Source organism: Manacus vitellinus, unplaced genomic scaffold (assembly GCF_001715985.3).
Source record: "Manacus vitellinus isolate BGI_N305 unplaced genomic scaffold, ASM171598v3 scaffold_4_pilon, whole genome shotgun sequence".
Classification (NCBI taxonomy): domain Eukaryota; kingdom Metazoa; phylum Chordata; class Aves; order Passeriformes; family Pipridae; genus Manacus; species Manacus vitellinus.
The window spans coordinates 37731943-37745998 of NW_021940604.1; the positions used below are offsets into that span (position 1 = coordinate 37731943).

The window sequence follows — 14056 nt, forward strand, 5'->3', positions numbered from 1 at the left end:
TCTTTCGTTCTCCAAATCAAAGCAATGAGGCAATTGAAAGGAACAGTAGACACTTCATCTGTGCTATAGACATTTTTCAAAACTGCAACACTGAGAATGAAAATATTAATTTAGAACGCAGAGCTCATACATATAAATAAAATGAAATCTGCTTTGTAGCAATGGCAATGTACTGGCATGCCAAGGGTCCATGTGGAGGATGCTGCATCCTGAAGAGAAACACAGCCCCTGAAGGAAGCATGGTTTGGAAACTCTGTTTTGCATCTTGAGATGCATCTCCAAAGAGACTGGTTATAGCAGTTCTTCGCTTCTTGGATCCCTGTTCCTATTTGAAGGCTGGTGGAAAATGTTCCTGAAGTCACTGGGTCTTACTCAGCACAGGCACAAATTGTATGATCAGTAGCAGTGGGGATTCGTGCTTGGGAGAAGAAAGCTACTGTCCTTGGGTCCACACTGCCATGGGGCTCTTCTATATATGATAAATAACAGATCATGAAGGAGTAACTGTATCAGAGCATTTTGGAGGGATCCTGACCAGGCTTTTCCCCAGAGTGAAAGTCCCTTTCCTTATGGGCTCTAGCCTAGTTCCTGGCTCTGGATGCAACAGTGTTAAAGATGGCATTAGAGATATAGAGTGGAGATAATCTTATGCCTTTTCAAGCATCTCTGGACATTCTGTATTTGAATCAGTAGCCACTGAAGTCTTCAGGGCCCTTTATTATGATTTAATCCTGCCCAGTGCAAGCTAAAAATCCTTCACCTCTTTTTTTTCAGGACCTAGCCTATTATATTTTTTGTCTCTCACCTTTTCTCCTCTCTTGTTACATGGTATCCAAAGAAAATCCCTTGAATTAATGTAAAACCTGTTAATGGGCATTGGAAATTCACATATCGCCGTAAGTTGTCCCAAACTTCAAGTTGAATGTTTGTCCAAAAGGCAAAAACCAAGAGAAAGAATCAGGAAAATGAAATTACACAAGTTCCCGAATCAAACATAAATGACAAGGATCTAGAGATCCACAGCTGCCTCCAGTCTTCCCTGGCAATTGTAATCTCTGTGGACCTATCAATCCTCTATTCTTGCAGGTTGCAAGTAGTGGAATGCATTCATATTGATAACACTGGAGCTTTGAAGCATCTTTTAGTGGAGATCAATTACAACTGGCAGCTGTGGAAAAGAAAGCAAACTACTTTTCTCTATTCGTTTGCCTTCTGGAAGGTCAGTTGCAGGGTTTTACTACTCATTTCTCCTGTTGCATGTCCAAGCCATTCACTTCCCAGGGATAGCAAATGACTTTCTAGTTCTTATTTCTTCTTTTTCAAATTCTGCCTTCCCACCTTTGATTTATGAAGGAATAGGTGTTTAGGGACACTAGAGGTCACTGTAGCTTCACTGCAGGGGGAACGAACACCTCTGCTGGTCCAAATGACTAGATTGTGTAAGATTTTCTTTTAACTAACAAATGCCTACAAACCTTTGCTTGCTCTGTCTTCCATGGACCATCTTACTGTACTTTTTTTTGTTAACTGAGCATCTCTTTCTTTCCCAGTCCCACTCTCCCATTTACCTGACCATCTTCCTGCATTTCTGGTCAAGTTTAACTTCTGCTCTCCTTCAGCCTCAGACCTGCAGCACTACCGCTTGCTACTAGACACAATTTACAACTTATTTTTCAGCTTTTCATACCGAGCTGGCTGGTGGAAGCGGAAAGAGGAAGAAATTAAAATGAATGGAGAGCCTGAGGGTGAGGGAGAATGTCTTGGGTCTTGAGACAGAAGCTAAAACTGCCAGAAGTTATCACCTATGTAAAATAACAGCAAGCAGATGTACAGGAAAATTTTCAGCATCCAATAAATACAGGTGTTGATTCTTACCAAACTTTACTGAAATTAGGCTAAGTTGAACAAATGCAAATGCAATAGATAGTACAGTGAGACCTGAAGTTCAAATGTTCAAGACTTCACCACCAGTCTCATGCTAGGACCATGAACTCAAGAAATGTAGTGTTATATTTCATACCTTCAATGAGTAATAACAAGAATTTTGGGTCATAATATCTTATTGTTTAATTGTCAAACAGAAAAAAAAATGTTATGGAGTTTTATGCATTTTTTCCTTTTTCAGAACAGTTTCTGGAAGAAGAGAAATTATTTTTTATCTTCATTTTTTATAATCTGTTTGTACTTCTCTTGTCTTTTACATTATTTTTAAAAAATAAGAAAAAAATGCAATCAGCTTGAGATATAAATCATGGGTTTCTTCCCATAAGATCCATTCATGTAGCAATTACCATTTTTGGTAAGAGACACAATTGCCACAGAATTCAGCTGAAGCAAATGTTTGATTTCACATGCATTCTTCTACCTTCTAGAACAGGATGCAGGCACAACTTCCACAGGCTGTGTCCAAGGGGATTCTTCTCAACAACAATTCCAAATTTTGACTCTTATAATTGCCTAGCATGTTATAGCTTAATATTCCCCACTAATTATTAGATGGAGAACTCAACTGCCATGGTTATAAAAATCCTCTTGGACTTGGGGAAATGTCTTTATCCAAATATTCAACCCCACTTTTAGATCTCTGCAGCATAATGCATTCCAGAAGTTGAAGTCTCAGGCAGAGAAGAGGAACAGGGATTAGTCAAACCACAGCGTGCTGTGCACTGCAATTGTCCCACTGGATGTGTTTCAAAGAACTCGTATCATTGCCATTGTGTTAATGGCATTGCAGGCAACAAGCAACAAGGGATTTACAAGCACTTAAAAATAAATAAATTAAGAAACATTGTTTGGAGAAGTAAGGAATTTAAAATGCTAAGGAGGGGAAATAAATGAATCATGCACCTGATGTTAGTTGGCATTCTCAAACATCATATGAATAGGCAGGATGCTGAATACCTATGTTTCCGAGGCGTGTACATCCTGAAGAGCTTCTGTTTATTACTACAAAGCTTACTAGGAGTGAGGGGAGATAGAGGACCATGTTACAAAGCATTCCAGTGCTAGGTAAGGGGTTAGGCTTTCCACCTCCAGTTAGATTATGCATCACTGGCAGTTTTCTTTTTCATATGGTGCATGCAGAGTGTTTACGTTAAATCTACTTTTAGAAACAGATATGGTATAGGAAGTGGAGAGAATTCCAGAGTATCATTTGTTTCCCACAGAACAGGGATGAATTTTCCACTCAAGCGCCTATATTGTCAAAACTTCTCCTTATTGCACCAGAGAGATCTCTCTGAATAGGGAATTAATATTCAGGCTCATGGGTTACAACACTAAATGGGTGACATTCATCCTTTGTAGACATTCAGTGCATGTCCTACGCACAGCCTAAGGCTGCTCATGTTCTGAGGATGTCAAAAGATTGATCAGTCTTTATCTAGTTTCCTGCACAGGAACAATTTCATCTGTGTTGTATAATCGAACAGAAATAAATATTATTTGTGTTCAGTGTATGGATTTGTAGATATTGAGAATTTAATATATAGGCTTTTGAAATAACTTGCAGAACTCTAGAACTGATTATAGAAATATCTCATTTACAGTGTGGATACACTAGAGAGGTTGTCTACCAATACTTTGATGAATGATTATTTAGAATATTTGTGTGTAATATTTTGGGAAATACAACATACATATTTTTATTAAAATCAATGTGAAGCTACAGCCTCATAAGCTGTCAACTCAAATGCACAGCAACAATTGGTTACCTAATAAAAGACTGTAGGTCTATACATGAAAAAATGCAAGAATTAATTTCTGTAAATATAAGTCAATCTGGTAGGAAAGAAAATAACTTTTATCTAAAGCAATAAAAGTTTTTCTCTACTGTTAATACAGTGAACTACAGAGAAAGAAATTCAATGCACTACTTGTGCAAACACGTCTTCATTTAAAGAGTGAAACAAGCAGCTTACTTAGTTCACACAGTATCCCATGCATTAGCATTGCAGTAAGAAACAAGTTAAATAGTTGAGGACATTTATCTCAAAGTACTTTGCAGCAGTTTGCATTTACATTTTTGCCACAAAAGACCACATACACCACATGTATTTTCAGTGATACAAAAATATAGTAATATGCAAGCATAAGAGTGATAAACAGCCACCGACAAAAAGCAACTTTTTTAAAGGCACAGTCTGTAGGGTTTTTACTGTAGACCAGGATCTCAGGAGTTAACTAGTTCATTTTTACACATACACTAATTTGCAGCAGTGCACATATTAGGAGTTTCTGAAGGGACAAACACCTTGGGAAGTGCCAAATTCTGCACCCGGGATGGGGTAACCGTGGATGTACATATAGACTGGGAATGAGATGCTGGAAAGCAGTGCCACAGAAAGGGACCTGGGGGTCCTGGTCAGTGGCAAGTTGAATATGAGTCAGCAGTGCCCATGGCAGCCAGGAGGGCCAACCATGTCCGGGGGGGCATCAGGCAAAGCATCACCAGCCGGTCATGGGAGGGGATTGTCCCGCTCTGCTCTGCACTGAGGTGGCCTCACCTTGAATATTGTGTGCAGTTTTGGGCACTGCAGTATAAGAGAGAGTGTCCAAAGGAGGGCAAGGAAGATGGTGAAGGGCCTTGAGGGGAAACCATATGAGGAGTGGCTGAGGTCACTTGGTCTGTTCAACCTGGAGGAGACTGAGGGGAGACCTCATTACAGTCTACAACTTCCTCATGAGGGGAAGAGGAGGGGCAGACACTGATCTATTCTCTGGTAAGCAGTGACAGGACCTGAGGGAATGGCCTGAAGTTGTGTCAGGGGAGGTTTGGGTTAGATATTAGAAAAAGATTCTTCACCCAGAGGGTGGTTGGGCACTGGAATAGGCTCCCCAGGAAGTGGTCACAGAACTAGGTTTAACAGAGTTCAAGAAATGTTTGGGTGATATTCTCAGGCACATGGTGTGACTCTTGTGGATGGTCCTGTGCAGGGCCATGAGTTGGACTCAATGATCCTTGTGGGTCCCCTCCAACTTAGCATATTCTGTGCTTCTGTCATCTTCCATTCAGTGAAAATAAAGTGAAAAAATCTGGCTAAATCACTGACTTCTCTTAAAACCACAACAGTTATCACTAATATGGAGCATGAATTATGGTTTTTACAGCTGGATGTTTGGGGTTTTTTTTTGGATCTAGCTTCCAGCTATTGTAGGTAAATTTCTCTCTTTAAGTGCTCATAGGTTACAACTGGGAATAGCCTTGCCACTCTGCAAAAGTCACAGTTTTAGGGGAAGATACTCATTTGCTGTCAACTTCAGTCTCACCTTTCAAAATGCCAGTTTTAAATGTTGCTGTTGAAAGAGTGGGAAATACAGCTAGTGAGTGCAAAAAGTTTGGATCCAGCTGTAAAAATTTGAAGAGATCAATATGTTGCTAGCAAGCCTATGGAGGTTATGTATATGAAAAGCCACAGAACTGACACAGCAAATCTAGTCCCCTTGAGTTACTATGACACTAAAAGCAGATGCATGCACTGTAAGGAAGAGGATGGAGTCAAGTGCCAGAGAAGCAACCTTGAAAAGTGGAATGGGACATGGGTAATTGATATGAGGGCTTTCATCTCTGACTGAATAACCCAGAAGGGTTTGTGAACCACAGTGCAATTCTGGGGTGCATGTATTTTGAGGGTTGATGTATCACCAACACTTTTTTCCTTGGCTTTTCAGTGTTTTCTGCTGGTAGGTACACTCTGCTATTCTCTGAGCATGCTGATACTGCAGTGCCAGCTGCCAAATACCTGCTGATTCCCATCCCTAGCGAGTTTCTGAGATAGAGTAATTTCTCTTCTAGCTATTGAGCCCTTTCCTGTTCCCAAGGGTTTGGGCTACCAGTACAGCAAAGACCAGCATTCTCTCCAGCTGCCTTAGGATGTGCATTTCCAGGGCTTTATTTACCTGGTGAGGATAGCCCTGCCAAGGCTTGCCTTTGCCTGCTGTAGGCAGCTGGTCTTAAGCTGGCATCTAGGCTGGGTGCAAACCCACCTGCCCTCCCAGCCATCAGCAGTGGTACTTGCTTTAGGAGAGATACCAGGCTGCCTCCTCTACCTGAACTACGCCATGTGAGTGCAAACCGTGCAGCTGGGAGCAGGTGAGCCACTGCAGTCCTGCTTTTCCCCCATCTGCTGTGTCCCAAAACACTCGTTAGGAGGGGATGACAGAAAAGTTAGGAAACCTGGAGTCACAGTACTGAGGAAGTGCTGAGGATACTCAAGCAGGGCAGCACAGACCCTTGCCACGGTGACATCCAAACAACCCTGTTGGAGGGTCCTTCCCCTGCAATGGAGGGCTGGTGGGCTTGTTCACAAAGCCAAATGAAACTATATGCCTGCAATTTCCACTGTGATTTCTGGAAACCGCGAGCAACGATTGTATGGCAGAAGCTGGGGCTGTGCCCTTGCCCAGGCACTGGGTCTGGGGAGGCTGCTCCACTGGCTGCTCTGCCACTGTTCGACCTGAGCCCCTCAAAGTTAAAACATGGGATTAGAAATGTAAAAAAATGCCTACTTTTTCCACACAAAAACTGGGACAAAAAAGCAAATTTCAGCAGCATTAGTCTATTAATATGAGTTAAAAAAACTCCAGCTTCTGATTGTTATCTATCAACAGTTACAGTTCACTGAACCTACTGTACAGAACTCAAGACATCTAAAAGCCATTAGGAGACAGCAATTTCACAGATAAAAGAAATAAAGGAACTACAAACCTGCTAGAAGATTCCCCTTGTTCTTTTCTTCAGGTCAGGGAGTGGGAGGGAAAAATGTAATTGTTATGCAGATAGTAATCACATTACTTAGTTACAGATAATGTTAGATATATGATAAATGTAAATGGGTATGTTAATTGGTGTACAACACACACATAACATTGCAACCACAAAAGCATTCAAGCAAGACTCATAAGTACAATGCTTCTGGAAAAGAAACTTTTCAGTTGTTTTAACACATGCATAACATGCTTTGTACATACCACTGCAGACTGAGTTGGCAAAGCACTTAGGCAAAATGCATTGCTGACACATATATAACAGAAAGCTGTATGTTCTTTTTAGATAAAGTTATTTTTGGTAAATAAAAAGGTTTAATTTTGTGATAGTATGGCAATATCCTTATTTAAACCAACAAGTAGATGCAGTTTTGAGGGACAGTCATATTTTAGAATATTTTATATGGGATACAGCTTCATTATTTATGTAATTTTATATCTATCCATTTATATCAATGTTGCCTTCAACCTGTTTGTATATGTAAGAAAATCAATGTTCCACGTAACTTTTAATCTAAAAGCTCCTTTTAGTTTAGAGCATTTTGGAATTACAGTTATGGTAATAGATTACTTACGGCTCTGTTCTTGTCAACTCTTTGAAATTCAAAGATCAGCTTTAGATACCCAGCCAAACTTCCTTTTGGCTGAGCTTTTTGGCACACAATTACCTTTTAACTGTCATGTGGATGTTCATCACCCAGCTTTGAGAGAAACCACTAATTCTCTTGCACTGTCTGCAATAACAACAGTTAGGATGCTTATCAGAGCTTTCCCATAAGGCTCTTAGTGCTCTCCTTTTTGATCTTTATCAAGTATCTTTTACTTCCTGATCTGTGCCCCATATTGAGTCAGTCAACTTGCTGCCTTCTACTAAATCTTTTACTGAATTATTGAAAAGTCTTGGGCAGCCAGTGCTCTGTGAATTCTCACCCAAACTAGGATATAAAATATTTCCTGTCTGCCAAACTCTGGCATCAGGTCTTTTTAGTCATCTTCCACTGGCTGTGTGTATTAATGAATATATATTTTTCCCTAAGGAAATACTGAATATGTCAGACATTATGACAAAAAGAAGCAAATTCCCCAGTGCATTTACCTCCAGAATACCACAAGGTACTCTTCCTTTAGAAAGGTAGATCAGTAGCGATAGCCTTTTACAGAGGCACAGGCGTAAATATACCATTGAATCAAGCATCAAGCTCTGCATCAAAGTTAATATTTTCCTTCTTAAAGATAATTTGGAACAGAGTGAAACATTAACCTTGATGCACAAGTGGGTTTTTGGGAAAATGTTTCTAATGCTTGTGCATTTCTTATATGAATGGCAATGATTTGTATTTGTCCCACTGTCCTAGGCTCCTAGATAATATCGATTTCATTTGTTAGTTGAAATTTTTAATGAGAGGACTTGAGAGGATTTAAGAAAACAAACCAAGACGAAACAGACAAACACTAGTTCTCTATAAGCTTGAACAGACATCAAGAACAGCACCAGCTGCCGTATTTGTACCTACTTTGTAGGGCTGCAGGTATGCAAGGCCTTCAAATGAGGCTTCCAGGTAGCAATGGAAACCGATTTCTCATCAGCAGCATAACTACGCCATACACACTACGTGCAGGATATGTGGTAAAAAAAGAAAAAACAAGGCAAGAGGGAGCAGGGGATGAAACAAAAAATTGAAAAGCAGATTAGTCACCAATACAAGTCATGTCTTTCTCTTATCATTCATAGCACTGATACATGCCTGAGGGGAGGAAGAATACTTTCATAATATCGCCAGGTGGCTGTCAGGTTTGTTCGGCTGGCATCGGTAGAATAAAACCGCCAGGAAGCCTGGTATGGGGAAACAATAGAAAAGCACAAAGGAACCAAGAAAATGAAGTGATAATGCCACCACACTGACTGCATGGCAGTAGTGGAGTGAGGGGATTTTGCTCAGATTGGAATGTGCTCTGTTAGGTTGATTCAGGAAGTACCAGTAAAAACATACCAAAACTTTTGTGAATCACAGTACACTTTACAGGTGAGGTAAGTTACTGGCTCCATGAAAGCACCAGAATATATTCAGCCCATAAAGGTACTTAGAGAAGCATTGCATGGATTTATTTGTGACAAGTCCATAGGGGACACCCACACAAACTTGCAGTCTGAGGTAAAGAAACTGTCGTAATACATTCTGCAAATTATAATGAAAACTGGGCAAAAAGTATTTAGAAGAAAAGAGAAGCATTTTCTGTGGTTTGAAACACTGCTAAATGTTTAAAACCACAAAATTAATAATTTCAAAGGTGAGTAACCAAAGCATAGCATTGAAAATCTATCCACTGCTTAGATTTATATCTGCGTGTAGAGAGTAAGACGGAGCCTTGGTTCCACAAGCTGGAACACTTTCCCTGATGTCAGCATAGCTATATTAACTTGTACTAGCTGAGTATATGCACTTCCTATATATTGTCAACCATTATATGTCATCTAGGTATTCTTATATGGAATATATTGTGTTTTCCAAATACATATCTCCCAGAAACACACCTCGTCTTCATCTACAGATGGAGAACTTGTCACTCACTTTATAACTTGCTTAGTTTGTTGATCATTCTCATTGTCAAAAATGTCTGTATTATTTTTAATTCAAAAGTAATTGATTTTGCCTCATATCCAGAGTTACTTACTATGTTTCTGTCTGCTACATTTAATAGTCCTGTAGGTTCCAGGACTTCCTTTCTGGAATTATGTTAAGATAATTCTCACACTGAATAATTTTTACAAGCTAAAGAATTGAGAAAAGTATGTCCATATGAAACATTTAAATTTTCTACAGCTATCTTTAGGTCAGGTAAAGGCTCTGGCAAACAGTCTATCTGTGGCAACAGAAGAGTTAGCACAAACTAATTCTACAGAGCAACAGATTAGAAAATAGACATTATCCTGATAAGATTTCCACACTGATTTCCATAGGAGTTCATTATCAATATCTAGAACAGACAATTTAAAAAATCCTGGGCACAATGATATGCAGTTCAGACAGATCCTACATTTATGAACATGAAATTTTCTTCAGTCCTTGACTCATTTTCTTCCAATGTTTTATTTGCTTTCTCCAATATTCCAGTCTCACTTACAAACTTCAGATGCTGAATTGATATATAATATATTAATATGAGCATCATCATACACTACAGTGGTAATAACAGCTTTCTTCTTGTTTTGTTTATGGTTCTGTATCTAAGGACTGTAATAAAACCAGGTGGAGGAACATACTGGGAACTTGTATGAAACTCTTGACCGTCATTTCCTGCTCTTTCTCTGTGTTTCTTGTGCTTCATCAAATCCTTTCTGGTGTCACTAATACTGGGATAGAGGTGTCTTGTAATAATCTGAATTCACTGTTTCTAGGTCAAGTTTTGTATTTGTTGTATTAAGACATTTGGCAGAAATTATTTCACCCTAAAAGTCACCCAGATCATCCTCGGTTTTTTCCCATGAGCCTGCCCTCATATTTCCTATTCTGCCAGCCTTGTTCCATCCTCAAATATGTCTAGCAACATTTTCGGATCACTGAATGTGTTAAACATGTAAATGAACATGTAAGTGCTGAAAAGCCTTCATCATGGAATCCCACAACAGATGTTTTCCTTTCACATTGATTTTACCTGTTGGGAGTCACTCTCTGAAATCAATCAGATAGCTACTGGTAATCTATTTAGCATGGTGTCTTACTAGTATAATCTTACTAATATATAAATAATAAGAATAGCTACATTCAAAACTTTAATCTATTATATGTTTCCTTTGGCAACCAAACATGGAACAAGTAGATTAGAATATATGTGTTAGAAAATATGTTAGACAGTCATTCTAAAGTACAATAGACACAAAAGGAGTGTACTTATTTTTATTAATTATTCTAACAAATATTAAATCTTAAATATTTATTATTTAATAATAATTGAACGGTAATAATGGAAACTTTAGGAACTTTAGGAAAGCTTCAAAGACAGTCTTGCATCTGTCCTGTACTTAACATGGAACTCTAGCATATTTGTGCTCAGCTTCTTTTTTTGGACTTACTGTTTCAAAATTAAAAGCCAGCATAAATGGCACACATAGAAAATTTGGCATCCCAAACTAGTGCTCTAGAAGATTATTTCCCCCCTTTTTTTCTCAGTGCATCAAGTAAAGTGTGGTGCAAAATTATTCTTTAGAAGATTTTCTCATTTTTGACTAGGACTGTAAGTTAGGGAAAAAACCTACGCAAAACAGCTGCTTAACACATATCATGCCACTTTTTGTTGATCTGCACCATCATGTCAATACTGGAGCTGAAACAACTTCACAGAATTTCAGATATTTTGGAATTGTTAGTGCCTACATATTTCTATGTTTAGAATTGACTAATAGTGAAAGCAATTCTCTGTGCAGGACACTTTTTGTCTTCACCAAGTATATCACTCACTGGAACACTCTAAACCCTGTAATAAATAAAAAGTAGCTTAATATAGGCAAGAGTGCCACCACTGTCAGTTGGGTTGTCTAAGGATCAATTTTCTTTTCCCAAATAATTTTCTAACTGCAGGCATGCATTTGTCATCCTTGCCTTGGATTCTTCAACATGGATAGAAGAACTCGAAAACTACACTTAAAAATGCCATATACAGTTGGACTTGATGATCTTACAGGTCTTTTCCAACTTAAATGATTCTATGATTCTATACAGAATTATGAAACACATAGCAGTCACTAGATACAGTTATTTCATTAAACTAACCAGTTAAACTTCATTTCCACAAAACTTTCTAAATTTAATAATAAGACTCACTCCAATCTGTACTTTAAATCACATGCTATTATCTTTTTTGTGATTTCATATTTACCTGAATTAGACTTGCAGCTGGATTCCTTCTTTTCTCAAAGTGTTTCTGACGATGCTGTTCCTGCACTTTCAATGCGAATCCCGAGCCAAGGATGCCCTGCAATACAGTATGTAATTTATCAGTGTGTAGGTGGTTTTCCAGCAAATATACATAATTAATTACAACGATTTTATGAAGATGTTTCACCATACGATTGCTTCAGATAACACATCTATGACAGTATATGACAGTATAAGGCACAGCACCAGTGCCCCTTTTGTGGTGCAGCAGGAGATTCTTTACATAACATCTGTGGCACTACCAATGACCAACCACCCCAGCCATTACCTGGGTTTGTGCTGCACTACATTTCTGCAGTGATAAAGGCCATGGAGACAGATATAGATACATATTTATAAAATCAAGCAGGAATATTCAGCGGATGATGAAATGATCAGTTGGCAGATACACCAAATAGATGTGGACCCCAGAGTTCACATCTGCAGTACTCATTATAACCTTTGATTTTAGAAAAGCTAAAAAATGCTTTTCTTAACAGATTAAGACCATTTCTTCTCACTCTTTCCTATCTAAATAGTGCCCATAGTTTATTCTATAGGCTATGAAAAAAAGTTGATTATGAGACCTCTCCCATTTTAGCTTTTTACCTTTGAGTAAGATAAATTTGACTCCTGCTGAACAGATCCAAAGGCTGAGAATGTTTTCCTCCTTGACTTGCAAGGAGTGTAATAATTCTCCTGGGGTATGTCTGCATTATAAGGAAGAATATTTCCACTTGATTCTTAGTCAGAATAATATACTATTAGAAGTGAATAAATTTCACACATACCTCTTGTTTTACAGACAGATTCAGCACAGAAGTGTTTATGAGGAATATTATTATCTGTGCATAGGTATGACATGAAGAACAGAAGTTCTGGCATCTCTAATATGCGTTAATCATCTTTTCACTGTAGTGCTCCTAAGACTAACTTTCTCGTTAGTGGTGACTAGGTGACAAAAGGAATTAATTACAGTAGGTGTCAATAAATGTCAAATATTCACAAACAGGTAATGTATTATAATCATAATGCATTGTAGTATGCCAAAGATACTGAAATGCTGTACCTAGAGTAAGAAATAAATGCAGTGCACCAGCTGCTTTAATGCTGTTGGCAAATGTTGACTTTTAATCTTGGTTTGTCTATGTGGTTGAAAACAAATGAAGTATTATAACAGACATGTTTTATAGTGATCTATAGATAATGTGTCTGAGTATTAAAATATTAAAATGTGTTACACTGGAGACAATACAAAAAATACAAATGTCACTTCTCAATTCACACTTACTGAATAACAATTTGAAAAAGAAAGAGAAGTTATTTCTGAAGTTACACTATATTTTAGTCATTAGATGATTCTCATTTCCATTAAAGTCTCTTGAACATTGATAAAAACAACATAAACAAACTGTAACGTTTATTTACAATCATTCAGAGAAAATGATAGTTGCATTTTTTACATTCAATGATATTAACCTTTAATTGATTTAAAGCCTTCTTCTACTCTGTTGGTAGCCTGAACATGGTAACACAAGACAAGCTATTAGAAATATCTCACTTTTTTTTCAATATAATCTAACTCAGAAAAACATGTAATCTACTTTTTATTTTGTCTTGTTCTGAAAAATTTGAAAGAAAATTATTAATATATAAGGCACAATTCATAACAAAAGAAAGTATTTTCAACCTTACACAATAGTATGAAGCCTAATTTAGGAATATTTCCTAGTTTTATCTGTGACAGAGAAACTAAAAACCCAAAACCAAAGCAACAACACCAAACCTTTTGTTTGGATTTTGGATAGTGATTCACTAGTGCTGTCACAGAGCAAAAAGCCTTAAACAGTTGCTCTTCATGTAGACAGCTTCCTTCAGCTTTTTGTATCATAGCAGTGGCAGGAGCTATGGAAGTTTCTATTATCTTTTTACAGATTTTATAGGCATACTCACAGCAGGTAGTGCAAAGAAAGAAATGCCAAGTAGAGCAAATCCTGCAGAAAGCAGCCTTCCAAGCCAAGTAAGAGGAGTTTTGTCTCCGTAACCAATGGTTGTCAATGTGATCTAAAAAGAAGTTAATGAACATTGTGGTTTACCAGAAGTCACTGACAGATTAGTTGTAGTTTATTTACATTGCATGAAGCAGCATTTCCACCAAATAATTCAAGACATATTAAATATATAGTTGTTTCTATAAAACCCAAACATAAATAAATTAACATTAGGACATTTTGCTATGAAAACTTAAAACTGTGTATGATTGAATAAAACTGAAATAAATAATAAATGTGAGAAAAACACCTAAATAAAAAATAAATAAGTGTAAAAATTTAAAAAACCTCAGAAAGTCTTGATTATAAATTTGAGGGAAAAGATGG

General features: G+C 37.7%; 1 protein-coding gene across 1 annotated transcript in view; it reads right to left on the bottom strand.

The window, feature by feature from the left end:
• The window catches only part of KCNQ5 (potassium voltage-gated channel subfamily Q member 5), a 103090-nt gene that overhangs the window by 26562 nt on the left and 62472 nt on the right, over positions 1 to 14056 (bottom strand). The window contains exons 6-9 of the mRNA XM_025895698.2: positions 13632 to 13742; positions 11641 to 11736; positions 8280 to 8374; positions 6707 to 6733 (exon numbers count right to left, since the gene is read on the bottom strand). Coding sequence (XP_025751483.2) covers positions 6707 to 6733; positions 8280 to 8374; positions 11641 to 11736; positions 13632 to 13742 — 329 coding nt within the window. The remainder of the gene's footprint in view (positions 1 to 6706; positions 6734 to 8279; positions 8375 to 11640; positions 11737 to 13631; positions 13743 to 14056) is intronic.